The following is a 24905-nucleotide window of genomic DNA, read 5'->3' on the forward strand; positions in this document are numbered from 1 at the left end:
CAGTTTAGAGCAAATGAAATGTCCGCGGCTGCATCAAAACAAGTGTGGCGCACTTTCTGGAAGTGTGGCGGGGCTCAGTGGCTGGAAGGGCAATGAGAGTGCTTGTGCATTACAAGAATGATGTCAACGGGGTTCTTCCCACCATACCTCTCACAGTTCACAGGACGGCCGGAATTCCAATTAAAACAAATGGAGGGATAGACGGTGACTAACGGCTTGCTGATCAATTGGAATTTACCACCGAAAGAATTACAAGGAAACGGAGGATGTCATATTCAGAGGACGTAGTCATCAGTAAGCTCTCAAGCATCAATGAGACTCAGGAGGCTATAGTCAACATAGCCCAATGGGTAAAGTACCACATTCACCATTCATGTTTGCTATTGTAATTATATCTGACTTGTCTCTGAAGGTGCTGTTTCATCGCAGATACGCCGATCAAACAGTAAAGACTTGGGCCAAGGCGCTCAATGACGGTAAGTTTTGTGATTTGCAATAAGATGATTGATCATCTAATATTTATGTCTTGTTTTAGCACCTGCTCATAGAAAGCTTGGTCTTGTGTATTTAGCGAACGAAGTGGTTCAGCAATCTCGTGCAAGAAAGAGAGAAGAATTTTTGAAAGCCTTCTCACCTGTATGTTACTGAATCAATGATAATTAGGTTATTGATATTAACAAATAATTAGGCAATCGCTGGAGCTCTAGAAAATGCGTATCGTCAATGTAATGCAGATCTACAGGGAAAAATACGTCGAGTGGTTGAAGTTTGGAGACAGAGGGTTGTATTTTCAGATGATGTTTTGAAAGATATCGAGACTAGGCTGGAGGGTAAGCCGCGACCACTTCTTTTGTTGCACTAGCAATACGCTGACATGCCATGCACAGATGCGGATAAAAAGAAGCCTAAACAGATTAGTGGGGGAAGGCGGATTGGTCAGGGAATGACTTTTAGTCTCGGGTTGCCATTGGAATTGTCCAAATTGGCTACAGCTCATAGCGATGTCAACTCTAAAGTAAATACTCTGGGTGAAGCAGTCTCTAGTGCGAACAAATTCTACTCGGCCGTTACGGAAGCTGATGCACTGCCGGCTCCTATGGAATATGCATCACAAATAGAGAAAGTTTTAATGTCTGTCAATGCAGCATTGAAGGCTTCAGAAGAAATGCTCAAGTCAAGGCAGGAACTTATTCGGCAGCTGGAATTATTGCTCTCAGTTAACAAAGCGGCTCTGGAGAGTGAGACGTCCCAGCAAGGTGTGCTTGAGGAGAAGAAACAAAAGGCCTTGGACCTTCAGAAAGACGTTAGTGATATGATTCTGGGAAACATATCGGAACCGTCTAATGACGATACCAACCCCGACCTTGCCAATTCCGACGACTCCAGTAAGCGTCTCGATGAAGAGGATGAGATAGTCGTTCCTGAACCGGTATATAAGCCTCTCTCCGATACAAAGCCATCAGAGGACAAGGCCCAAGCACTGAGCGGGCTTGAAGGCTTAGACCCTGCATTGGTAAACTTTTTATCGTCTTTGGGTGAAAAGGATAGTACCTCAACGCCAAGTGTATCATAGTTTGACAATAAATACATAGTATGAAATTCTGCGACTTAAAAATAAAATGCCAATATAGCATTTCATTGTTGTTTGGATTATTGGATATGGGTAGTATCGCGTTAGCTTAAGGACTGCTAACAAAATGCTTAGATGGATTTGCTTTGATTGTATCTGTAAATAGTAACTTCTGATTTCAATTCGACGACATAACTTTGCTCTTCATGGAGCTCTCGATGTAACAGCATTCAGCAGTTAGCCACTCACCAATTACCAAACTCATCGAGGAGTTCACATAAATTTGTGAATCACTCACGTGCCATTTGTGATCTACTCACTGCCACCTTTTGTCCATCTCGAACTTCATTAGCCCAAGAACTTCCAGTTCCATGCTATTTGGGGCTGAACTTGGGTAGAGAGCAGGTTATAGAAATGCTTTTCACAAAGAGCTCGAGATTGCAAAATATTATATCAGACCACCCGATATTTTCAGAGATCAATTCGGAGAACGATCTGCCAGGAAGGGTCGCATCAATCTTCCCGTTAATAGCTCCAGAAAAAAATGTCCATTTTACGGCATATAGTGAGACTGATTCGAATGCTCTGGATACAATTGCTGTTAGGGGAACAGAGATTTTCTTAGCGGTGCAGGGGCAGATAAGGTGCTCTGATTTCGGGAAAATCCGTGAAGTTGGAAATCACTGGCGATATTATAAAGTAAGGCTATTGAGATTAATTCCGCATTAGTTGTTGGCGTTACAAGTGCTTACGGCTAACTAGTGGTAGACTCTGAATATTACTGGTCTTGATTTTAGCGTGAGGAGGCTGCAGATAAACAGTTCTGGAACATATATCGCCATTGTCGGGGATCACAATATTATTGTCTGTGCACTACCACTACCGGGATTTTCAAAGAGGTCCGAGACAAAGCTTCCTGTTCGGTATGTCCTAGTATTCTACCTCTATGTTCGCCGAAATCCGCTAACCGTGGTGCGAAGCCACCGCAGTCTGGGAACGGCATTCAGGGATGGAGACATCTCCATTCTGAAGACATTGTGGCACCCGTTGGCAAAGGATGATTCATGTTTGCTCGTTCTTTCATCAGATAGGATAATCAGGTTAGTGGCTTATTCTAACTATGGGTTATGGCTTCGTCTAACGATTTTGGAGGATGTTTGATCTTGTCTATAGTTATGAAGAGCCCGAGCAAATTTTCGATTTTACACAGAATTTATCTCAAAATTTTTCTTTCGGTCTAACAGATTGTATTGGAATGGAGCCAGTATCTATGTGTTTCGGAGTGAAGAACCAAGGATTAGGAGAAATGGCTCTGTACGTGTTGGGGGGGGACGGAGACATATGCGTATTATGCCCATTTATCCCTCGACAATGGTGCGAAAGTTTGTTTATGTCAGCAGCTTGCATTTACTAATGAACGTGTAGTGCTATGGAACGGCAATCGATACAGATGTTGCTCGAATGGGCGTTAGCGGAGGATCGCGATGTAGATCCACATATCTCAAAAATTGAGAGATTCAGAAGGCGGCAGCAACTCAACTGGATAGGCGATATTGCAGTGCAGTCTAACGACGTATCAAAATCAGTAGGCATGGCACCACGGACAAATTTTGGCGAAATAGTTGACCTTGGAGTATTTGATCGTCCGGATACTAATAAATTCAAAGTGCGACTACAAGGACCAGTTTCAGTCCAACCGTATCCTAAGTTGCTATACAAGGCCGGCATGGCGTGCGATATCGTTAGTATGGAGATAGACGATATAGCGATTTTGGTTACGGTGTTTGGGGTAGGACGTGTTAATATCCTTATCCAAGACAATCCAGTTGGTGTTTTGTGGATGTCGTCGTCTTACGCTGCATTCATTGATCAGGATGGCGAGCAAACCAAGTTGGATGAGCTATCGTTGCTACTTTTTGAGAGCATTGCACTAGATTGCGGCTCCACTGGAGATCACGAAGACCAGCAATTTCCATTACGGTTCGTCCCCGGAACTGCAGAAAGTGATTATTTGCTGGTTGTCTATGCTCAAAGGCTTGTCCAACTGGATTTTAGCAAATGGAAGAGGCAGTTAGTTGATGCACTGTCTAGCGCAAGGGACTCCTCATTACGACAGCTACTGGCAAATATGCCGAGAACTTATACCAATTCACTATATACATCCGGTGTTTTGTAAGCTAATATTTATAATATTCTACATGGTATCTTATTGGCTGATATTTATTAGGTCTAAAAATAGAATATTAGGAACGGCAATTTTGCGAGATATGTTCTCAGAAGATATATTGATCTCTTTGACTTCATCCGGAATGAACGTATTTGAGAATTACGCGCAAGGGGGCACAATTATTTCATCAAAGTCAGTTGACAACTCCGCTCTTTCCGTTGTATCATCAACAGAAAATCTAGCTATCGCTTGTCCCGTCACATACGAGCCTCTTATGAATCCTTTGTCTGTTAATATTGAGAAGCTTCGACGCGGAAGTGCAGTGGAATCAAAGCTATCTCGGAAGAAAGCGCTACTGGATTTTTCGCTTACTGAGCGTCTTCAAGTGTCAGAACGCAGCCTTCAATTCCTGGGTGACTTAGTCGAGCTACTTCAGCCCGAAGTTCAGGAAATTTATTTTGCAGGACATACAATTCAGAGAAGGTAGTTAGTTGCTTGTTACCCTTGAGATGGCCACTAATTATCTGCAGACTTGTGGAACAACGAGCAGAAATGAATCGGCATCTTAGCAGACTGGCTGAGATCCAAGGCAGGCTGGCATTCTCGCAGCACGGAGTGATGTCGAAAAATGTACAGAAAGTAATTACCCGACAAACGGAGCTCAACGAACGCGCCGATAAGCTATATAGAAAGTTGATTGAGTCTCAAGCATTACCAATCGGCGAATCCGAGAGGAAATGGATGCAGGAGCTTCATCGCGTACGCATCACCCTGGAAGATCCCCGAGGACTTATTTATAGATGTAGAAACGTAAGTATTTTTTTGGACTTGTGGCCCCGAAATGTATTTATCAACTGTGTATAGGCAACAACACAGTCACAGAAGCTTATCTCCGTTATGGAGAGCGTCAGGGACCGAGAAACAGGATTCAGCGCGAAGCGTAAAACTTTCGTCACTGGACTGTACAGAGACAAACTCGATTACTTGACAGAACTATTAGAGAACGAGTAAGCTTCCCAGAATCCTACGTACTTCGAAATGCTAACTATTTCAAAGGGCACGAATCGTTAACAGGACAAAAGCCTCACTGGAGAATATTATTAAGCGGGTGAATGCAAAATTTGCGAGTCTTAGCCTTGAAGATAACTGACGCAGTCCGTGTAATATTCTCGCGCTTTAATATGATTCCATGTATGATTAGGATTGAAAATAGTTTGGGTATGGAATGCACAGTTTTCTATGGAAAACAGTGTAACAAGTCAAGCTTGAAATGCTACACCGGCCTTTTCTACAACTGAGTTTCCGCCTCCAGCAAATCCGGTGCCTTCTCGAGCTAAAAATATAATGCCCCTCCCTCGTCCAGTATCTTTCTTACTGTGTTTTGATCTGGCGGGTTGTTCTGAGAGATTTTCCTCGCACACATAGCATATAAGTTTTTCTCCAGAATATTTTGGCTTCATCACTTTCTCGTAGCATGCCTTGCATATTACATGGCCGCATGGTTTTGTTACTGTCATGACATCTGTTAGCGAATGTTAGCTGGCAAATCACTGCAATTGCAACATACGGTAGGCGTCTAGTACTGATCCAAACGCTCTTTCACATGAAGGACACGCTCGAGCATCACGTTGTGAACTCGTCGAATTAGGCCGCGAGCCTGATCTGCCGTCGAAATGCACTGCAAGTAGACTCTTCAGCGACAAAGTATGAGGATCGTCCGGATCGGACACGGGACAGAGCGGGTCAAGTTTTGGAGCCTCGGGCGTCTTCTTGTCCACTGACGGCGTAAGAGACGGCACCCAAAATGCCGGTAGCTTGGCTTTTGATGACTCCCTTTCTTCTTCGCGTAAGATTTTTTTTATCTTATCCTTTGACTCCTTCGATATCCGATCCAACTCGTCAGGATCAAGTTCCAGCTTCCGTTTGCTATTTCCTGATTCGACGGTGGTACGTGTCCGGGTTACCAATTCAGGTACGACATTTTTGTCACTTCCCCCCAAACCATATTGTAGCAATTCGAAATCTTTGATTTCGCGTTGTAGAGCTCTCTCTTCTTCCTCAGCTTGCAGCTTCAACTCCTGCTCATGTTTCTGTGCAATTTCCAAGTTCATTTGCTTGATCTCATTTCTCTGAGAAAGTAGATTCTCCACAATGCACTCTTTGCAGAAAATATGGCCCTTGTCAGGACATGCTACTGGATTTCGCGCAGTCATTAGACATAAATTGCACGCGTCGAATTGCCGGAATGAATCGCCTGTTAATCGCTGTTTTTGGCGGCCATAGTGTGATAACAGTGATCGTTCGTACGAAGTAAAAAATGATGACGCTGTACTGCGCTCAGAATCCAGTTAGATCATGAAGGAAATTTGGACGTGGCAAACACAAGACGACTAACGCTGAACTTACTTTCGCTTTGAATGACGAGCCATTTCTGTGACAATGTGAAAAGATTGGATATGATTATGGATATCCGTAGTAGACGTCGACTTCCGACGATATACTTCAATTGGCTATATCGTTCAACAGAGGTTAGGGCTTCAGATATAATAGGAGTACCATTGGAAGGGGTGATTCTTTTTGGGTGTAATGGAAGGACCATTATAAGGGGCGATTCTTTTTCTTTTTCGAACTTAAATGGGAGGGCCATTACAAAGAATCAGGCCCCTAGTTGGCTAGAAGATCAGTCGCTAATGCGACGAAAGCTAACGGTGTTATGATTTAGTGCAGGTGTTGTGAAGCACGGTACCAAATTGCTTATTGCCGACGATTACTTCTACTACGATACTGATTAGATATTCCGTAAGCTCTTTCTACATGCATTGGATGCTAACTCGGAATTCGGAACCAACCTTTAGAACAGTGCGTAGACTCTGCCTCTCGGGAGCATACGTTGACTATCGTGCTCTTGCGAGGACCCGTGACCAAGTATTGTAAGGGGTTAGACTTCACTATTCGATAACATGCTTCCAGCCATAGGCCCATATTATCAATCATCTATGAGGCAAGTAATGAAGTAAGCTTGCAAATTGAGTTAATTGTATTTGGAGCCATAGCCGTTGTTCGCTGCGTGTTCGCATCTAAACTGGATCTGTCAAGAACGGTCTATCAAGGTATCAAAGTATGCCGCATTCTTATGTATCACTGTCTCTGCTAACGAAAAGTCTACTCTTTTATCAAGAAGTTGCCCGTTCACCGAGATTCGGCGTCAATCCGGATATGTCTTGTACATTAGAGGAAAAAAGTCATCTGTTTCAGTTTCCAAAGCTTTTCAGAATTGGTGTATTCAAACATCACTTAGCTGATGATTCAAAGGGATTGCCATGGGAAAGGCAAAGTCATCTGCAGGCTTGCGCCTTGCCTGCGGGGTCCGATGGTAGGAGGCTATGCACGAGCTTTCGTCCTCGTGGGATGCGTTTCTAGCTCATATATGCTCCGGTAAACGTCCTGTTTGTACACTGAGTACACAAATCCCTACATTCGCCCTGTAGCTCAAAAACTCATAGTCGAAAGGCATCCCAGATGACGTAAATTGGCTTAATCAATCAGATAGGCAGAAGACACGGCAAATTGCGGTTGACCAGAGCTGTGTTTGGTTGCTTAATGATTATCTGATTATCGCATTTGCATAGATTTATGTAACACCAAATGGAAAGTAGGATGTCCGGCCGCGCAGTTATTTGGAGTGATGTATGATAAATCAATCATTTTCCAGCATCTGTTCGCGGCGACCTGAACGTGGGGCTTCCTGGGCTCCGTCAGAGGAGTGCCGACGCAACTTGACTCATTCGGTTCGGTGCGGCTCGCCGTGGGACTACCAAAGCCCGGCTTAAATCAATCAAATCACCTGGACGAAGAAAAATTTGTGCGTCATTCAGATATCCAATTACACATTATAAAATATCAGCAGCGATAGGTTGCTGATATACGAGAGTGTTCAAATATGACGTATTTGTGCAATAGAATAAGAAATTCGAATATTCAGCGCTTCAGGCGTACAATTATTCAGTACAGGTATGTCGCAGTCAGACATGACACAGACAACATAAACTAATATTGCAAAAAATTAGCCGACCATTTAGCTCAAGTTCTCTGCGACTGTCTGATAGAAATGCGTTAAATAAGTATAGTGCAGAAATCACTCAGCCCAAGTCACAGGGTGCCTCGCAAGCCATGCGTATGTATCAAGTCGTCTCGAGCTTAAACAATTGAGGTTCTAATAATTGTTACAATAGTGTATGCCACCGGATTCACTGACGAGGATTTCTCTAAGGCGCAGGTTGGAATTGCAAGGTACTGCAAAGAGCATTGTATTTAGAGGAATTCCAGAGACTGATTTGGTCGCAGTGCATGGTACTCTGGAAATCCTTGCAATATGCATTTGTTGGATCTAAACTTCCGCGTTAAAGAAGGCGTCGAAAAGGCTGGTCTTAAGGGTCTGCAGTTCAACACCATCGGCGTTAGGTGAGTGCAGGATTCAGTATAGGTTGATTGTGCTCGTCATCAGGTTCTTACACTTCTATCGTGCTCAGTGACGGTATTTCTATGGGAACAAGTGGTATGAGATACTCGCTACAGTCTCGTGATCTCATTGCTGATTCCGTCGAGACTGTAATGTTTGCTCAGCACTATGACGCAAACATTTCCATCCCTGGTTGCGACAAGAACATGCCCGGTGTTCTTATGGCCATGGGCCGAGTGAACAGACCGTCAATTATGTTATACGGTGGGACGATCAAGGCGGGCAGAGCTTCCTGTATGCCTGACACCGATATCGATGTTATCTCAGCTTTCCAGGCTTATGGCCAATATATTACGAAGGCCATCGATGAGCCTACGCGTGCTGATATTATTCGACACGCTTGCCCAGGTGCTGGAGCTTGCGGAGGCATGTATACTGCGAACACCATGGCTTCCGCTGCAGAGGCCATGGGTATGACTCTTCCAGGGTCTTCCTCTTTTCCTGCAGAAAGTCCCGAGAAGCACCAGGAGTGCATTGATATTGGAGAGGCAATAAAGAACTTGCTCCGTCTCGATCTTCGACCCAAGGACATCATGACTCGTCAGGCTTTCGAGAATGCTATGGTTTACGTGACGATCACTGGCGGTTCTACCAACGCAGTACTTCATTTGATTGCTATCGCACACTCCGTTGGTGTCGAACTTACTTTGGATGATTTCCAGGCTGTCAGCGACAGAACTCCTATGCTTGCTGATTTCAAGCCTAGTGGAAAGTATGTTATGGCTGATTTGCTCAAGATTGGTGGTACACCATGTAAGTTCCCCTTTTTCGTAGTCAATTTTAATGTTAACCAATGACGTAGCTGTCTTGAAGTTCTTAATCAAGGAGGGTCTTGTTGACGGTACTCAAATGACTGTCACTGGTAAGACTTTGGCCGACAACGTTTCCAATTTCTCGGATCTTCCAGCGGACCAGAAGATCATTATGCCATTTTCTAACCCTATCAAGAAGGTAAGGTTCTGATTATCATGTTTTAGTTCGTGCTAATGTATCTTAGACTGGTCACTTGCAAATATTGAAAGGCAAGCTGGCACCGGGTGGATCTGTCGGCAAGATCACTGGAAAGGAGGGTACTGTCTTTAAAGGAAAAGCTCGAGTCTTCGACGCCGAGGATCTTTTCATCGCTGCTCTTGAACGGAAGGAAATTAAGAAGGGAGAGAAAACCGTTGTCATTATCAGATACGAGGGACCCAAAGGTGGACCCGGTATGCCCGAGATGTTGAAGCCTTCAAGTGCTCTCATGGGTGCGGGTCTTGGAAAGGATGTCGCTCTGTTGACCGACGGTCGATTCAGGTAGGCCAGAATTGCAATTCAGTCCCAGGCTCTTACTAACGATTATAAGCGGCGGGTCTCACGGTTTTTTGATCGGGCACATCGTACCCGAGGCTCAGGATGGTGGTCCCATTGCTCTGGTTGAAGATGGTGACGAGATTGTCATTGACTCGGATCGTAACATTATAGACTGGCTTGTTCCTGACGATGTGATTGCACAACGACGGAAGACTTTTGTGTCACCTCCTCTCCGATATAACCAGGGAACATTATACAAATACGCAAGGTAAGCACTGTCCACGAAGATTAGTGTCTACTTATAGCATTGTTACTGACACTGGACGCTAGGAACGTCACTGACGCGAGCCGAGGATGCATCACTGATGCTAACTAATTTGATGCAGTGTTGACAGAGTAATTTTGGTTTACAGGTTGGACATGTGCAGCTATAAATACGATGCAGTACAAATATGTACGACTAGTAGCCGACTGATCTTGAATAAAGGAAAAATCATCATAAAAATCATATGACTATTATATTTCTCTCCGCCAATAATTCTCAGAGGCTCTATACACTCTATACCAGCTCTATGTCTCCAAACACCGTACAGGCTAAACCAGTAGCCCGTATATCTAATACCCAACAAGATGAAAAATCTATACTACCCTTTCGTTCATGCTTTGCCCAGTAGACATGTTAATTCAAAAGCTCAAAAATATCTCCGAGCTTGGTCATGTAATGCTTGGGAACTGTTTCCGCATTCTCGGCCAAAATGTCGCTCTCCGTATTAACTCCGGTGAGTACGAACAAGGTGCCAAGGCCGCCATCCTGGCCGAACCGGATATCGGTGTCTAATCTGTCGCCAACCATGCAGGTTCGTGCAGGGACAAACTCGAATTTAGCCTTCACGCAGTCCATCATTGCCTTTGACGGTTTACCGAGCGAGATTGGCTGACGTTTCGATGCGAGGACCAACGGCGCGCACATGGTGCCAGCACCAGGGAATAGCTTGCCGTGAGTAGGATATGTCGAATCAATATTCGTAGCCAAAAAGAGGGTCTCAGGCACCTGAAGGTTGGCAAGCGCCATCGAGAGTTTCAAATAGTTGATATGCAAATCTAATCCGCTCAAAACACATCCAATACTAGGATCTGGGACAATTTCGTCATAATCTTCAGGTTGTATGTCGCGTCGCAAAGCCGGGTCGGTACCTCCAACAAATTGTATTCCTTCGCTTGCGAGCTCCTCCTCGATACCAGACTCTCCGAGCACCAACACCTTCTTGTCTGCCGGGAACTTGACAACTTTCTTCAAATACACTGCCGCTGAATATGCTGACCCAAATATTTCCTCCTATTCCAAGTATGAGGTTAGCTCCCTTGCGACGGTTCCATAACACCACCAAAAATAACCTACAGGAGTCACTTCAATTCCGAGCTTGGAAAATTTCTTAGTGTATGCCTTGCGGGATTTCGTAGAATTATTGGTCACAAATATTAGTCTCTTGCCTAGCTCCAAGAGTTAATTGCTGGACACTTACATGCCGCAGAATTCGAATGGACTTACCCTTCTCTCTCAAGAGATTCAATGTTTCTTTGACATGTGGAAGAAGAACATCGCCTTGCCAAAGGACGCCTATAAAATGTGTGAATTGAGTTCATATATGTAATAAATTTAATAGAGGAGCCGTTCGAGCGTACAGACCATCACAGTCGAAGAGGAAATCATCATATTTGGAGAGGAACTCCTCAACTTCAGCCTTGGAAGTAATCTTAGCCGGGCCAGTCATTGATTCTGGCTCTCTAATATTTTCAATGAAAATAAGACTGAGCTGCAGCTATTCGATATACGATTGGAATTTGGTGGGAGACTAGCAATTAACGAGAGGCAATATCCTTCGCTCGGCAATCCGAATTAGCTCGCAGCGACCTCAGCAAGCTGCGGTCGAAGCCTCTTACAATACTGAGGGTGTAGTACCGCCCGAGAGGGCTCAATTAGTTTGGGAAAGGGACCCGAATAAAGAGTGGCGAAATCCAGAATGTCACTGATGGAGATAAGCTGTACAATCATTCGAAGAAATACTAGCTAATCGACGGTAATCGAAAAGAGGCTTACTTTCTGGCCACTACGTACTGTGAAATAAGACTTGGCCCGTGATTAACCGTGACGTGCTCAAAAAATCGTGGCGGAATAGTAAAATTGTCTAGCTAAATATGCGAACAGCTTCTGTCGACCCTAAGCTGCGCTGATAGACATGCCTCTCTTGGTTTTATGATCTTCGCATCAATATTAAGCCAGCATTAATATTGCCAATGTTATTTAATAGACTGAGCCCATCATATGAATAATTGACAAAAAGTAATAGGTCAACATGTAACAAGATAGTGATTGAATCACTAAATGAACAGCACAAAGCAAAACTTGTAATGTCACAAAAATGCAATAGTTCAAACGACAAAATTTATAGTACTCCATAATCCCAAAAAAGACATTATTCGTAACATAGTAACATCACCACAAGCAGTTCTATGCTTATTTGCCATTTTGCTCTGCGTGCTGCCTAATCTTATTATACATGTCGGATAGTTTCTTCGAAGGAACTTTAGCCGGCCAAAAATAACTTGCGAACACCCTAGCCAGATCACCAGTCAGACACAAAACAATGCAATAGAATATACTCTTAGCGGGATGATGACTTACCATAAATGCTTTCGCAGCTTTTCTTGCTCATCTGAACGGACTGAAGATACCTTGTGCTGTATGAAGTCACCAACCGCGGTTAACTCCCGCTTCAGGATCACAGCCCACTCGCTCCGATCAAGGCCGCTGCTGCCTTGCTTTAAGCGGCGCAAGCTTTGACGGACAGGATGAAGTATTTCCTTGCAAGAAACTTCATCCATGCTAGAGTAATCACTGGTAACGTCATCCGTAGGAATGGGCCGACGAACAACTTTCGGAGATGCAGACTTCTTAAATTGGCGCTCCTTACGTTTTACATTTGCAACAACTCCAGATGAGCTAGCAGATCGCTCTTGAGGAAGTGAGTCTGTCGGCTTGGATGACGATGAAGATTCAGACTTGACCTTCAAGACCGTTGGAGCCGGCGAAGCAGAAGCTGAGCCAGACTTTGGCTGTCGTCCTGCTGGATTTCTTTTCCGTCGTCGGACATCCTTATTCTCCTGGTCACCACCATCCGAAGCTTCGCGCAGTAAGCTAATGAGATACTCCACTCGCCTACCTAAATGGACTGGACCTGGCATCTTGGGGCCTGATTTATCCTCCTTGACTCGCTCTTCTTTTTTTTCGATACGGTGCTCCTCCAAGAAAAACTTGTCGCCCATTGGCAAAGTCGGGTCATCACGAATACTGGTCCACCCTCCATAGCCATACTTCCGTACGCCCACCAGAAGCATATTGTCTTCATTAATAGTCCAGGGACTGTTCCATCCATGGACTGGCTTAACATGCCCAGTAAGCTTGAAGCTGTATGGATCCTCTTCAGAAATCGCGTCATAGAGTACCTTCATATCCATTGGTCGCTGAATAATCAGCTCTGCATTTAAGTTCTTGATACCCTTGTATTCAAACAAAATCGCTTTCCGAACTTTCTTCTGAGCTTGATCTTGATTTTGCTGTTGTTGGTCAAACCGCTTTGCCTCTTCCTGAGAGACGGCTTCTTTGCTTAAAGCGAGCAGTTCATCATAGGTCTGTTTGATACGTTCGGGATCTTTGTTCGAATATGACCCATCTGCTACAATTCTATCCCAGCGCTCGCGGAGATCGCCATAACGAAGAATAGACTTGTAGATAGTACGAATGTCGCGTTCAGACAGTGAATTAGGATCGCCGGCCTCATCAGTTTCCTGGTTTCGCTTTAGTGCCCTCTCGTTGCGGCGATTTTCCCTCTGCACAGCGCTGTCTTCTGAGTCGTCGTTATTATTTGACAGTTGCTTTATAGGAACTTTGCGACGACTATTCATCTTAATCTGCTCCTGAAGGAACTCGTCGTTCTTACGCTTCTGCTCCTCTTCTTTAATTCGTTGTAGCTCAGATGCAGGAATAATATCGTCCCAACTAACGTCTGCCTTATAATCGGTAACTTCAAACTGCTTCAAAAATTCCTCGCCACCAAGGTGCGATTCTCCTAAGTCTGGAGTCGTAATATGATCCTCGGCATGCTCCAGAATATCGTCTAGATTCATGTTCTCAAGCTTCTTCTGATTTTCGTTTGCCTTGAACATATTCCCCGCACCAAACTATGTGATTGATTTATGTTAGCTGTGCTCTATGTAATTATTAATTAACAGCTAGTTACCTTCAAAATTGCGCTGAGCTCTTTGCCAGTAGGTTCAGAGCGCTTAGAAGCACCACTGGTATCGGTTATGCCTAGCGAAATGATAGCATATTCGAGAATCATTTTTCGGCGAGCTCGCTCCAGAACCTCTTCTTCAACTGTGTCTTTGGATACAAATCTGTAGACCATGACGTGCGACTTCTGACCAATTCTATGAGCGCGCGCCATCGCCTGTAAATCTGCTTGTGGATTCCAGTCGGAATCAAAAATTATCACAGTGTCGGCCGTCATTAAATTGATGCCCAACCCACCAGCCCTTGTACTCAACAGGAATACGAAATCTGGACTGCCAGGGGCATTAAAATGGTCAATCGCAATCCTCCTCGTAGGAGCTGGAACGGTTCCATCTAGCCGCTGGAACGGCAATCCGCGATGGGTTAAATAATCTCCCAAAATATCTAGCATGCGGACCATCTGACTGAAAATTAAGACTCGGTGACCATCCCGTCTTAACCGACCTAGGAGCTTATCTAGCAGCACCATCTTACCACTATTCATAATCATTCCTCGAAAAATAACGTCACGCGTATGCTCTCCTTCATTACTCTGCAAAAAATTGTTTTCAGCATTAGGAAACAAGTAAGGATGATTGCTCGCTTTTTTCAGTTCCATCATAATATTTAATAAACTCAGCTGGGATCCACTTGTCGCTCCGGCGTTCAGCGCGGTATAATTCCGTGATATTATGTTCTTGTAGTACTCAGTCTGCATATCGGATAGCTCGACTCGCAAAATCCGCTCCGATTTGGAAGGTAGGGACTTCTCCACATCCTTTTTCAGTCGTCTCAAGATAAATGGCTTCAGTCTTTCATGCAGATCACGAATATACTTCTCCTGATTGGCACCAGGCGTTTCGAAATCAATTTCTTGGTCAATATGGACCTTTCGTGGCATTAAAAAGTCGATAAGCGCGGCCAATTCTCGGATATTATTCTGTAGAGGAGTTCCAGTAATGAGGAGCCGATTGTCAACTTTAAACTCCTGAAGGGATTCGTACAATGCAGATGTGGAATTCTTTAGCCTGTGAGCTTCATCAACAGCCAGATATCTCCACTTAATGCTACCCAGCTCGGATCTATCCTTCAGTATATACTCGTATGTCGTGAGGAGAATGTTGAATTTAGGCTTTTTGCTGTTGCCGTCCACATAGAATTCATACTCCCGTATCAGACTTCTAGCTTGAGTATTTCCGAGATAAACAATGTAATTTAGATCTGGCGCCCACAAGTCAAGTGTTTCCTGCCAAGACGGAACAGTGGACAGTGGTACAACAACGAGGAACGGGCCATGCTGCTTTCGAGCATACACGAGCCATGACAAGAACGCGACTGTTTGAATAGTTTTGCCCAGTCCCATCTAAATTCTGTTAGCCTCATTATTTGCCCACCGCATCAGGATGTTAAAACTTACTTCATCAGCCAATATACCGTTTTCATTTCTGGACCACAAAAATGCCATCCAGTTGACTCCTGTTAATTGGAAATCCCTGAGTTCTCCATTTTTGACATAGGTTGGTTGCTCTGTCAGCTTCTCAAACCGCGGCCTCCGAGCACCATAATTGACACTATGGGATGGCAACAACTTAGAATTTGATCTAGACAAGAACTGATCAACGGCGCGTCTCGCTATCTTCGCAATATCTTCCGCAATTTCCCAAGTACAATCATCATAGTAGAGTCGTTTCCCTACAAGTCGTTAGTTTATTAACAAATATACTGTCAATGCCAAATAATTACATTTCACGAGATAGCGTAATTGACTGCTACCACTCATATTCACTCGTTCTGACGAAACAACACGGTCAACCGTTTTGTACTCTTCATAATTCTCACGAAGTCGTTCTCTTTCTATTTCCATCGCCTCTATGTCCTCTTGCGTAGTGGATGGGTCGGCACGGATCTGTGCATCTAAAATGACATATTGACGAACATAATTATCTACTCGCTTACTACCCCGTAGACCAGTAAGGTCCTCATAACTTTCCCATGTGTTGTGTAAATGCGATTGTCCTTGCCATTTAATCTAAAGTCATGTCAGTATTCCCGCATAAGAGCAATTGATAGATTCACATCTTACGTAGTACTCTAGGTCCTTGTAAGGATCATCTCCGCTATCATCGCTCATGTTCCTGTGATCCAGCACAAGATCAATGGCTTGCTCATCTGCACAGATATTAGCTATAGCTCAGACACCTTAAATAACAGTGATTTGAACGTACCGCTGTCATCATAGTTGTCCACAGTAGACTGCTTAGAGGACTTGGTGATTACGTAAATATCCTCATCATCGCTCAGATCGAAATCGTCCATCTCGTCTTCGTTGTAGTTCATCACTTTATTGTTACGAGTGGAGAAGCGCATCTCGGAACTGATACTTCTACTGCTATCCTTCTTGTATTTCCGCCTCTTATTATGAGACCGAATCGATTGCTCGTAGTCATCACTATCCGAAGACTGAGATGGAACTCGTGACAATTCTGATACTAGATAGTACGTTAGACCGACATACATATATAGACCAAACACAACTAATCACCTTTCGACAATTTGGCGGCCTTCCTCCTCCGAGAACTCGTTTGGAATCCATCACTATCGTCGGCGTTGTCGACCTTCACAATGAATTAGGATACTGCTAAGTAGTTGAAATTCTATAAAACATACTTCGACAAACCGTTCTGGAGCTGTGTGGGAACGACTCTGTTAAAGCAGAATGGATTAACACTCGCATAAACAATCTTAAACTAGCTATTAGAAACATACACTTCGCCGCAGACCGTACAATTCCGGATCAAAATATTCGATAAACCGTTTACTGCTCTTGGTCGGTTGCGATGGTTTGGAGTACGTAAATGACTTTTTGCTGACTGTTTCGCTTTTTTCGTTTGCTTCTTCAGCATCAAGATCGCTGCCAGAACCAACTGCTTTGGCGTCGCCGCTTGGGCTTCGCGTTAACCGACGGATGTCCTCCTCTTCTGTCTCCTGGCTGTCAACATCCATATCTTCGCCACTGCCGCCGCCAAACTCCGACGCGGAATGTGATTCATTTGTTCGATCCCCCCCAACACTTTCTTCCCCTTCGTCCATTATTTCTTCTCCATCAATAACTGATAATTCGCTACTACTGCCATCGTCGTCGAACAGATTTGTCGATCGATCGGTGTGCAAATTCGTCAACACTTTCACAGCAGCCTCTTCACTCATTATAGATTAAGTAATAACACAGATCACTCTAGACAGAATCAAGAACTCGTTAGTTCATGTTTCAAATGAGCATTTCCAATATATTAGTTTCAATGTATAATCTGATAACGCATGGCTCGGTCGATCTCTCAACTATGGCAGCCGTTGCGTACGCTATCAGCCAAATAACGCAATACCAATAAGGAATAAATCTATATCCGTTTGCATATATCAAGTATAACTGATTTTCCAGTTATACACAAAAGTCGGTAGAGGTTAGATGGATCTGATAAAGGACGCAACTAGAGCTCAATGAAGTTCACAAAACACTTGCAACTCCAGCTCGACAAGTAGTTGTACGTTATCATACTGACATGGTCATATTGCCATTAAAATCAATCGAGCGCATGCGTTCAGACCGGACATGTAATTTTGAGAGGTGTATACACATACCAGGGACAATAGAGACAGCGGCATACCATACCACTCAACACCACTGAAGATTATCCTTTTATGTAACTTAATAGAGCCCAAAAAGAAATTGGCAATATCTTCCGTATTCCAATATCGTGCTAACAGCATAAATGTTCCGTACAGCGTTATATATGAGGCCCAGCGAGGCACAACTATTTAATAAGGAAACCGTTAAGAGGGTTTGCTGCTCGAGTTCGCGATTGGGACAAGAAATTCCCCAGTCCATCGGAAACGAAGTGCTATCCCAAGTCACCACATCATTTGAAGCCGTAAGCGCCAAAACGCAACTACTAACTACCAAAAAAATAATCAACCGTAACCTAACATTAAAATTAATATAAAGTTAGACAATGACATTAAAAAAAACAATATGTGCATAATCCTTACGAGAAAGAAGGACAATAAAAAATTAAAAATTTGACAACTGTGAGATTCGAACTCACGCCCCTTTCGAGATTCGAAACCACGATTTATCGTGAAAGAGATTAAACTCTTGAGTCGAACGCCTTAGACCAACTCGGCCAAGTTGCCTTAAATCTGCTTCACTAATTTCACATGATATCCTGCTGAAAATGCACAAACAACTACACTTAAGCCATTACTGCATATATATATGTCGTTTTGTGTTACAGTAGTATAATTCTAACTGTGCATTTTGTGTAAAGTTTATTTTGAGCCGCACGTAGAGTTTGAGTTTAACCCTCGAACAGCTGAACTGTCCGGCACGGCTGTGGTGCTGCACAAGCACTAAACCTCCGTAACCTTGCTGCCTATCTGACATATAGATACTCCGCATTGCCCTATAATTGGCGTAGCGATATACATTACAGTCTATACTTACTATGGCGGAGGTCTGAGAACACAAAGTACGTCATGACCGCTCACAACGGACCAGGTAGTCCTGCCGAGAACGATAGTCTATGGCAGCAATCTCCTGTGTTTATTGGTACTACAAAATTCACCAGAGTTCCTACAATCAGCAACATTCTAATTACTGGAGGGGCTGGTTTTATGTAAGTTGTCCAACTAAGACCGTGCCATCGATATGCTTGTCTAACGACGCCAGAGCTTCTTGGTTGGTTCGTCATCTGGCATTACAATATCCTCATTACAACGTAATATGTTTTGACAAACTTGACTATTGTGCATCATTTAATAATATCGCATACGTCAACGCGAACTGCTGCAATTTCAAGTTTGTGAAGGGTGATATCACGGACCCTGGTGAAGTCGAAGCCGTACTCCGAGAGCAGAAGATCGACACAATCATGCATTTGGCGGCAATGAGTCATGTCGACCTATCCTTCGGCGGTGATTCGTACGAGTTCACTTCCGTGAACGTCTACGGCACACATGTACTACTCGAGGCTGCTAAAACGTATGGGAAGATCACTCGATTTATACATGTTTCAACTGATGAAGTTTACGGAGAGGTGCTGGAAGAAGATACAGATCTTCTCGAATCGGCGATATTGGCTCCTACCAACCCCTATGCAGCAACTAAAGCAGCTGCTGATATGTTGGTAAATGCGTACTACAGGAGTTTCAAACTTCCGGTGATAATAGTCAGATGCAATAATGTCTACGGTCCCCACCAGTTTCCAGAAAAAATTATTCCGAAGTTCATTTGTTTGTTGGCAGGTAGTCGCAAATGTTTGATCCACGGAGATGGCAGCAATAGCCGGAGATATCTGTTCGCGGGCGATGCAGTCGATGCTCTAGATACAATCCTTCACAAGGGAACAATTGGGCAGATTTACAATATAGGAACGACTGACGAAGTGTCGAATCGTAAACTATGCGATTTGCTTTTAATGGAATTTGGATATGGCGAGGGAGAGTTCGATCAACACATAGAGTATACAAATGATAGACCTTTCAATGATCGAAGGTATGCCATAGATGCATCGCGACTGAAGTCTTTGGGTTGGTCACAAAAAACTAGATTTGAAGTGGGGATATCTAGAACAATTGCATGGTATCGACAGTTCGGATCATTGTGGTGGGGGGATATATCCGATATTCTGACCGCATTTCCAACTAGTCGCCATATACATTACAAGGCAGATATGGATGGTAACGCAACTCATAAATGATGTAGCATAATTGTAACAATGTATATGAGAAGTGTTTAATAGTCCAAAATAGAATCTGACAACTGTGATGTGGAACCTGTCATCAGACGCAATCTAGGTCTTGCTTCCTATCACTCAATAATTTGTGCTCCTATCACTCAACAATTTGTGCGCCGATATTTAAGACGAAGAATGTTCAGCAATGGACAGCATCTTACCTTTCTTGCACCAATCGGCAATTAGGAACGCAACGTCAAGAGCTACAAGCCAATTAACACATATTAGCCGCTATATTTGCAGGATACTTACATTGGGTTTCACTTAGTCGTGGATCGCATACCGTATCGTATCTTATTTGCAGATCTTCGTCGGTCAACCGAGCAGAACCTCCTATATCGGTTATTACTAACGGAACAAGAAATCGCACGAATTGGAGCGTACCAATACATTCCGTGACTGCATCTCCTGTTAGTTCAAGGTGAACGCCATTGAGCTGGGAGTCGTTATCTTTGTGTATTTGCAATGCCAGAGCTAATTCGGTCATTATGTCTTCGAAATCTCTCGTTTTCAGACCAGAGGTTGACGCTTTAGTGTTTCCGTGACATGGATCTGACATCCTGGGGCAAGTATTAGAGATGCGCGATAACAATGATTTTCCTTCTCAATATCCTATGCCACGTACCAGACGACCTTATGCTTCGTTCTCTTCACGGCCGCAATATGAGGTGGCAGAGCTTTCGAAATATTTCCAGCTCCATAGCGGGTAATGAGAGTTACTTTACCGGCTATACAATCTGGATCTAGGATGTCCAAAATTGCCACTAATTCGTCAACTGTCATGGAAGGCCCGACTTTGACTCCTATTGGGTTCATAATACCGCGGAAATATTCGACATGCGCGCCGTTTGATTGCCGTGTACGGTCTCCAATCCACAAGAAATGGGCAGAAGTGTTGTACCATTTGCTCTCTCCGTCCTTTGGATCCCGTAGCTTCCTAGTTAAGCACTGTTCAAACTCGAGCATTAGGCCCTCATGTGACGTATAAAAGTCAATCGATTCTAACGTAGACGACTTGTCCGCGCCGATGGTTTTCATAAAGGATAAGCCTTCCGTGATTGCGTCCACAACGGCTCGGTATCGTGCCTTCACTTCGCTTGACTGAACATGAGACAATGACCAATCAAAAGGTCTGTGAAGATCCGCAAATCCCGAAGACAGCGAACTCCGAATAAAATTGAGGGTTGCTGCCGAATGGAAGTAGGCGCTAAAATCAACAATGTGAATACGCAATCACTAGTTATATGGATAGACCCATTAGTCTTCCTACAGCATACCTCACTAGTCGAGAAGGATCGGGATTTCTCTCAGACATATCAAATCCATTTATATTATCGCCTCTGATTAACAGAAGAGTTAGCTTATCTGCGACCTTAGCACATTATATTCGTAGTCTTGCTTACCTAAAGGACGGGATAACCGTTCCGTCTACCTCCTCAGTTAGCTTGGAGCGCGGCCTGGATATTGTTAGAGTACAGACACAACCGTGACAGACGTAAAGCTCGTACTTTGCAAACTGCCCAGCTATGCGCCCTATACGCACAAGCGGTAGCTTGGTACCTACATGGAGCATGATCAGTAAGTATACAACTACGTGGCTCGGCAAACTCCATACCCCAAATCAAGACGAGAGACATTTGAAGGAGAATTTTCATTTTTGACTCAATATGCTCCTACAGGATGTTAAAATTAGTGACTTAGGGGCTGCAAATGAATAGCAAAATGAATGTTTTATACCTGCGAGCAGTAGTCGAAGAGCTCTGCACAATCGCCTCCTTGTAGAACGAATGCTTTCCCCAGAGCAGCGTCACGCAGCTTTTCTTGTAGATTATTAATCTAGAATGACAGCCAAAGCATCAGAGACCGGAAACAATCGTTATATAGGAAGTCAGAAAAATACCTCGGAGGGGCTGACAAGAGGAGGCAAAGCCTCCAATTTCTCTAGGGCCTGTTCAAAGTGCCTGTCAGTATTATCGTCCGGTCTATGAGAGAAAAACGCGTATCAAGTAAACCTTTTCCACATCTTCCATACTGGAATATATAACATCTTGTACAATTGGTTTCGTGTGCCAAGAAGTAGGATCCCATTGTTTAATGTCGATATTCCCGTGGTCGTCATCTCGTATTATCTGAGATTCCGTATAGCCAACAGAATTCGAACGTAGCTTAGCTGTTCTTATTGCTCCTTCACTTGGGATTAATTTCTGTGGATCAACCTTAATAAATACCGGCGACCTTGATCCAGACCTTGACGAGCTTTGGTAGACCATGGCGACGTTTAAGCGATTATAGATCGTTCCTTTCAACTCCACGTAGCGCTGGTGACTAGATACTAATTAACGGAAAAAAGACAGCTGGATAAGATGTGTTTCCAAATTACGCATAAGCTTCCTCCTACTAATTACATGTATGGTATCGCCAGCTGCGGGGTAGAACAGCCCCTACAAACAGTCCTTTAGACTGATGACGTCACCCGACTGTGAATTAATTCCGTCGCCGGACTCAGTAATGCAGCAACTTACAAGTAATTGAACACACTATAACTTATTGTCGCGATCGCCGTATAAGATTCTCCGAATCGACAACTGATAAGAATTAGAACTGCAAATAAGGGCCACGGATTAGCGGACGGATTGCTCTCCCAAGCCCTTACCCGCAGTTCCATTTACGAGTTTCCGATTATTGCAGGCTGCAAATGGTATTGTGTTAAACTATCCCATATAGGAACACTTCGGTTATGAATTGGCGCATTTTAGCGGCGGTCGTATCAATTGGTAGATATATGAAGTGGAGTAATCCGGCCAGATGAGGTTTGATCCAGATCGAATACGCAATTTAGAAATCTACGTACAATTGTTGCTGGTTCGGATAATAATTTTCAGTTTAGCTGAGGATTCATTGACAATGAATAAGCTGTCGCAAAATCAGAGGGTAATTAGGGACTGTTTTGTGACCTATGCTGGCCAACATCTATCTTCTGCCTATCTGCTCCGCTCAAATGGCCATTCCGCAGCTGTAGAGAATAAGACTGCCTTAATTCGTCTTATCAGTGCATCGCTCTAATTTATGTGCCAGCTGCTTACAACTTAACCAACTTATTGCACCAACGGCTTTGTCCGTCGTCCTGGAGTGAGCTACGTAAGAAGCTAATGGTATCAACATGAGATGATGGGCAGTGTCAATGAGATATTCACGAACATCGAATCTTGTCAACACCGTAAGTGCGGCATTAGAACAATATCTCTTCGGCTTCGAAGCCAACTGGTTGCTGTCGTGTACTTTTCAATGTGTATCCAAATAACACCAGAGAGAGAAACAAATTATTTTTCCCTTAATTATTATTCTTATAAACTTAGGCTGTGGAAGCAATGCACAATAATTTTTATGTATATCAAAATACAAGAGTACGCAAGTATGGAGTGGAAACGTGAATAGTCATCAAAGCGAAACCATCATTTATTCAGCTACAACAAGAACATACCAATTAGAATTTGTGCTTTTTAAATACAGCGCATTTCGTAAGACGCGTTCTAACTGTACTCTAATTATTTCGCAACCGCAGCCAAAGCCTCCAAAACCTCCAATTCGATTTTAGCCTCAACCTGATCAATCTCACTGCCGCTGGTAGCGTTCTTCTGTGCCTCAGCCAATTGAGCACGAACAGCCTGCCAAAAACAATAGTTAGAATGCTTGCAAAGCAAATTGCAAGAAAACGATGCTCACCTCGGCGCTGAAATCCTCGACCGGGTAGGCCTCAATGGCGTTAATGCTAAGTAGAGAACCGGGCTGAACAACCGCAAATCCACCGGAAACTAATCAGCACATTAGATAAGATTAAATAACGGCTGCAATGCGCTGGCTCACCGAAGAACTGCTTGGTGGAACCACTCTCCTCGACAACATCTATGACGCCTGGTCTAAGCTGCTCAACGGTGGGAACGTGATTAGCCAAGACACCCAAGTCACCGGTAGTAGCTGGCAAGTTGACCTGAACACTATGTAATTCCGATCAGAACTGTTCGAAATAAAAATATGAATCATCTGGCCGACGGTCTTCGAATTCTAGCCGTTGTCGGACTACTATTTTCATGGCTTATGGACCTATCAAACATTCTCGTCCATTGTGCAAAAATAACCGTCTCAGAATGATGCAATTATTCCAATTACTCTTACTGACATCGAATTCGCAGTCCGATATCCATCACGATCCATATCTACAAACTTCACTTACACGTCAACATCCTGATAAATAGTCTATAAATAATATTAGAAACTGTCCGTGACAAGTCATAAGCTAGCGCAATCAACAGTTATACGGACCTGGTGAGGCAAGGTCAAGTTCAATCGGATCTTGTCGCTAGGAACTTCCGCATAACCTCGGAAAGATCCCCTCCAGGGAGCCACCACGGGTCGGGAACGGAGAACTGATCGAGTAACTAATCGCAGTGCACTCATGTTGGATCAAATTGACTGTTTAACACGAATTGGTTACGAAGAAGGCAAAAATATGAGAGTCGAGATCGAAGGATTCTAGGAAAATCAACTTGGCCTCGCTTTCCGAGGCTGGCCATGATTGGACACATTTTGGGGTTAGGGTAAAGTATCGTCATTGGTCGCTCCGTCAGAGTGGCTAGTTGGTAGACTGGCCACTGTTCAACAGGCACTATCCCCTCGCTGTCGTGAGAATTTACTTCGCACGTGATTGCGCGCAAACTATTCCATTACAACTATAAAACGCGCCGCGTCGACTGGGCCGGGTACACCTTAGCCAGCCCGCTCAAAGGACGTCATATATTCGTATAGTTAAAAGAGTGAGACTATTCAAGGTAGGATCCAAGACGGCGAGAACCAAGCCACTTAACTTGGTCACTACCAGTTCCGGCTACGCGTTCTCGACAGAGGACAGTCTGGAACCGGAGCAAGTCCAAGCTGGCGAGAACCAAGCCACTTGGTCCGCTACAGGTCCCAGCGACACTGTCGACAGGCGTCAAGAGGGGAGCCTGTTACAGGCTCATAACTAACAGTGTTAGGTTTTAACTTTACCTCCGGGATTCTTGTTTTCCCACTGGGTTTTTGTTGTTCCCTGAGGATTTCCCTACGCCCTTGTCCAAATGGATGCTCCTCTAGATAGATTTTCGTATAGATATTCGTTAGGAGATCTATATGTATGTGAGCACAGCTATTCGTCTTCCGGGGCGAATTGTGTGCGCAGAGGCTTGTCTCCTTGCCATCTGGTC

The 24905-nt window shown here is 44.0% G+C and overlaps 9 protein-coding genes and 1 non-coding gene across 10 annotated transcripts; 4 read left to right on the forward strand and 6 right to left on the reverse strand.

Moving 5' to 3' along the window:
- Positions 1 to 136: 136 nt before the first annotated feature.
- V1513DRAFT_439860 (RNA polymerase II-binding domain-containing protein) lies at positions 137 to 1790 on the forward strand. The gene is made up of 5 exons (XM_066897267.1): positions 137 to 350; positions 413 to 476; positions 536 to 636; positions 689 to 830; positions 888 to 1790. Exons 1-5 carry the CDS (start codon positions 267 to 269, stop codon positions 1571 to 1573), a joined length of 1077 nt encoding a protein of 358 aa, XP_066755056.1. The 5' UTR covers positions 137 to 266; the 3' UTR covers positions 1574 to 1790.
- A 4-nt stretch (positions 1791 to 1794) lies between these two features.
- Positions 1795 to 5306, forward strand: V1513DRAFT_439862 (uncharacterized protein). Its single transcript, XM_066897268.1, has 9 exons — positions 1795 to 2269; positions 2339 to 2493; positions 2551 to 2670; positions 2723 to 2944; positions 2996 to 3742; positions 3798 to 4220; positions 4268 to 4547; positions 4602 to 4744; positions 4794 to 5306. The coding sequence occupies exons 1-9, from the start codon at positions 1985 to 1987 to the stop codon at positions 4885 to 4887; spliced, it is 2469 nt and encodes an 822-aa protein (XP_066755057.1). The 5' UTR covers positions 1795 to 1984; the 3' UTR covers positions 4888 to 5306.
- Positions 4711 to 6405, reverse strand: V1513DRAFT_439866 (uncharacterized protein). The gene is made up of 2 exons (XM_066897269.1): positions 5305 to 6405; positions 4711 to 5247 (listed from the first exon to the last, which is right to left on the reverse strand). The coding sequence occupies exons 1-2, from the start codon at positions 5948 to 5950 to the stop codon at positions 4997 to 4999; spliced, it is 897 nt and encodes a 298-aa protein (XP_066755058.1). The 5' UTR covers positions 5951 to 6405; the 3' UTR covers positions 4711 to 4996.
- Positions 6406 to 7590: 1185 nt separating this feature from the next.
- V1513DRAFT_411202 (dihydroxy-acid/6-phosphogluconate dehydratase) lies at positions 7591 to 10054 on the forward strand. Its single transcript, XM_066895726.1, has 9 exons — positions 7591 to 7748; positions 7805 to 7911; positions 7970 to 8027; positions 8082 to 8198; positions 8267 to 9009; positions 9059 to 9207; positions 9254 to 9549; positions 9599 to 9814; positions 9877 to 10054. The coding sequence occupies exons 1-9, from the start codon at positions 7678 to 7680 to the stop codon at positions 9920 to 9922; spliced, it is 1803 nt and encodes a 600-aa protein (XP_066755059.1). The 5' UTR covers positions 7591 to 7677; the 3' UTR covers positions 9923 to 10054.
- On the reverse strand, positions 9863 to 11689 carry V1513DRAFT_273973 (HAD-like domain-containing protein). Its single transcript, XM_066894558.1, has 4 exons — positions 11234 to 11689; positions 11096 to 11164; positions 10946 to 11037; positions 9863 to 10882 (listed from the first exon to the last, which is right to left on the reverse strand). Exons 1-4 carry the CDS (start codon positions 11316 to 11318, stop codon positions 10226 to 10228), a joined length of 903 nt encoding a protein of 300 aa, XP_066755060.1. The 5' UTR covers positions 11319 to 11689; the 3' UTR covers positions 9863 to 10225.
- A 67-nt stretch (positions 11690 to 11756) lies between these two features.
- V1513DRAFT_274031 (SNF2 family N-terminal domain-containing protein) lies at positions 11757 to 16440 on the reverse strand. The gene is made up of 8 exons (XM_066894559.1): positions 16419 to 16440; positions 16102 to 16359; positions 15960 to 16045; positions 15620 to 15905; positions 15294 to 15568; positions 13845 to 15239; positions 12230 to 13785; positions 11757 to 12161 (listed from the first exon to the last, which is right to left on the reverse strand). The coding sequence occupies exons 2-8, from the start codon at positions 16241 to 16243 to the stop codon at positions 12062 to 12064; spliced, it is 3840 nt and encodes a 1279-aa protein (XP_066755061.1). The 5' UTR covers positions 16244 to 16359; positions 16419 to 16440; the 3' UTR covers positions 11757 to 12061.
- Positions 16441 to 17954: 1514 nt separating this feature from the next.
- V1513DRAFT_t31 lies at positions 17955 to 18067 on the reverse strand. Its single transcript has one exon. It is a non-coding gene; the product is annotated as a tRNA-Leu (tRNA).
- Positions 18068 to 18268: 201 nt separating this feature from the next.
- Positions 18269 to 19956, forward strand: V1513DRAFT_274842 (uncharacterized protein). Its single transcript, XM_066894560.1, has 2 exons — positions 18269 to 18549; positions 18603 to 19956. The coding sequence occupies exons 1-2, from the start codon at positions 18410 to 18412 to the stop codon at positions 19630 to 19632; spliced, it is 1170 nt and encodes a 389-aa protein (XP_066755062.1). The 5' UTR covers positions 18269 to 18409; the 3' UTR covers positions 19633 to 19956.
- Positions 19792 to 21938, reverse strand: V1513DRAFT_375758 (DAHP synthetase; the record flags this gene model as incomplete). Its single annotated transcript, XM_066894909.1, has 11 exons — positions 19792 to 19871; positions 19921 to 20001; positions 20053 to 20228; positions 20294 to 20875; positions 20946 to 21008; positions 21072 to 21125; positions 21177 to 21228; positions 21284 to 21341; positions 21406 to 21504; positions 21569 to 21616; positions 21681 to 21938. The coding sequence occupies 11 exons, from the start codon at positions 21936 to 21938 to the stop codon at positions 19792 to 19794; spliced, it is 1551 nt and encodes a 516-aa protein (XP_066755063.1).
- A 1058-nt stretch (positions 21939 to 22996) lies between these two features.
- On the reverse strand, positions 22997 to 24266 carry V1513DRAFT_439889 (ATP synthase subunit delta). The gene is made up of 5 exons (XM_066897270.1): positions 23989 to 24266; positions 23900 to 23922; positions 23533 to 23663; positions 23392 to 23480; positions 22997 to 23333 (listed from the first exon to the last, which is right to left on the reverse strand). The coding sequence occupies exons 1-5, from the start codon at positions 24121 to 24123 to the stop codon at positions 23214 to 23216; spliced, it is 498 nt and encodes a 165-aa protein (XP_066755064.1). The 5' UTR covers positions 24124 to 24266; the 3' UTR covers positions 22997 to 23213.
- Between the last annotated feature and the right edge of the window lie 639 nt (positions 24267 to 24905).

The sequence above is a fragment of the Lipomyces chichibuensis genome, assembly GCF_038497645.1.
Source record: "Lipomyces chichibuensis strain CBS 12929 unplaced genomic scaffold V1513scaffold_6, whole genome shotgun sequence".
Taxonomy (NCBI): domain Eukaryota; kingdom Fungi; phylum Ascomycota; class Lipomycetes; order Lipomycetales; family Lipomycetaceae; genus Lipomyces; species Lipomyces chichibuensis.

Bases quoted from the DNA above. Each gene is read 5' to 3' on its own strand.
- V1513DRAFT_439860 (XM_066897267.1), top strand. From the start codon at position 267: ATGTCATATTCAGAGGACGTAGTCATCAGTAAGCTCTCAAGCATCAAT. The intron at 351-412 runs GTAAAGTACCAC...TTGTCTCTGAAG, and splicing joins TAGTCAACATAGCCCAATGG to GTGCTGTTTCATCGCAGATA. The intron at 637-688 runs GTATGTTACTGA...ACAAATAATTAG, and splicing joins TTTTGAAAGCCTTCTCACCT to GCAATCGCTGGAGCTCTAGA.
- V1513DRAFT_439862 (XM_066897268.1), top strand. From the start codon at position 1,985: ATGCTTTTCACAAAGAGCTCGAGATTGCAAAATATTATATCAGACCAC. The intron at 2,945-2,995 runs GTGCGAAAGTTT...ATGAACGTGTAG, and splicing joins CCATTTATCCCTCGACAATG to TGCTATGGAACGGCAATCGA. The intron at 4,221-4,267 runs GTAGTTAGTTGC...AATTATCTGCAG, and splicing joins GGACATACAATTCAGAGAAG to ACTTGTGGAACAACGAGCAG.
- V1513DRAFT_439866 (XM_066897269.1), bottom strand. From the start codon at position 5,950: ATGACTGCGCGAAATCCAGTAGCATGTCCTGACAAGGGCCATATTTTC. The intron at 5,248-5,304 runs GTATGTTGCAAT...ATGTCATGACAG, and splicing joins ATCAGTACTAGACGCCTACC to TAACAAAACCATGCGGCCAT.
- V1513DRAFT_411202 (XM_066895726.1), top strand. From the start codon at position 7,678: ATGACGTATTTGTGCAATAGAATAAGAAATTCGAATATTCAGCGCTTC. The intron at 8,199-8,266 runs GTGAGTGCAGGA...TATCGTGCTCAG, and splicing joins TTCAACACCATCGGCGTTAG to TGACGGTATTTCTATGGGAA. The intron at 9,550-9,598 runs GTAGGCCAGAAT...AACGATTATAAG, and splicing joins TTGACCGACGGTCGATTCAG to CGGCGGGTCTCACGGTTTTT.
- V1513DRAFT_273973 (XM_066894558.1), bottom strand. From the start codon at position 11,318: ATGACTGGCCCGGCTAAGATTACTTCCAAGGCTGAAGTTGAGGAGTTC. The intron at 11,038-11,095 runs GTAAGTCCATTC...TCTTGGAGCTAG, and splicing joins GAATCTCTTGAGAGAGAAGG to GCAAGAGACTAATATTTGTG. The intron at 10,883-10,945 runs GTAGGTTATTTT...TACTTGGAATAG, and splicing joins TCGGAATTGAAGTGACTCCT to GAGGAAATATTTGGGTCAGC.
- V1513DRAFT_274031 (XM_066894559.1), bottom strand. From the start codon at position 16,243: ATGCGCTTCTCCACTCGTAACAATAAAGTGATGAACTACAACGAAGAC. The intron at 15,906-15,959 runs GTAAGATGTGAA...ACATGACTTTAG, and splicing joins ACAAGGACCTAGAGTACTAC to ATTAAATGGCAAGGACAATC. The intron at 12,162-12,229 runs GTAAGTCATCAT...TGATCTGGCTAG, and splicing joins AAGCTGCGAAAGCATTTATG to GGTGTTCGCAAGTTATTTTT.
- V1513DRAFT_274842 (XM_066894560.1), top strand. From the start codon at position 18,410: ATGACCGCTCACAACGGACCAGGTAGTCCTGCCGAGAACGATAGTCTA. The intron at 18,550-18,602 runs GTAAGTTGTCCA...TAACGACGCCAG, and splicing joins ACTGGAGGGGCTGGTTTTAT to AGCTTCTTGGTTGGTTCGTC.
- V1513DRAFT_439889 (XM_066897270.1), bottom strand. From the start codon at position 24,123: ATGAGTGCACTGCGATTAGTTACTCGATCAGTTCTCCGTTCCCGACCC. The intron at 23,481-23,532 runs GTGAGCCAGCGC...TGTGCTGATTAG, and splicing joins TTCCACCAAGCAGTTCTTCG to TTTCCGGTGGATTTGCGGTT. The intron at 23,334-23,391 runs GTGAGCATCGTT...TGTTTTTGGCAG, and splicing joins TCGAGGATTTCAGCGCCGAG to GCTGTTCGTGCTCAATTGGC.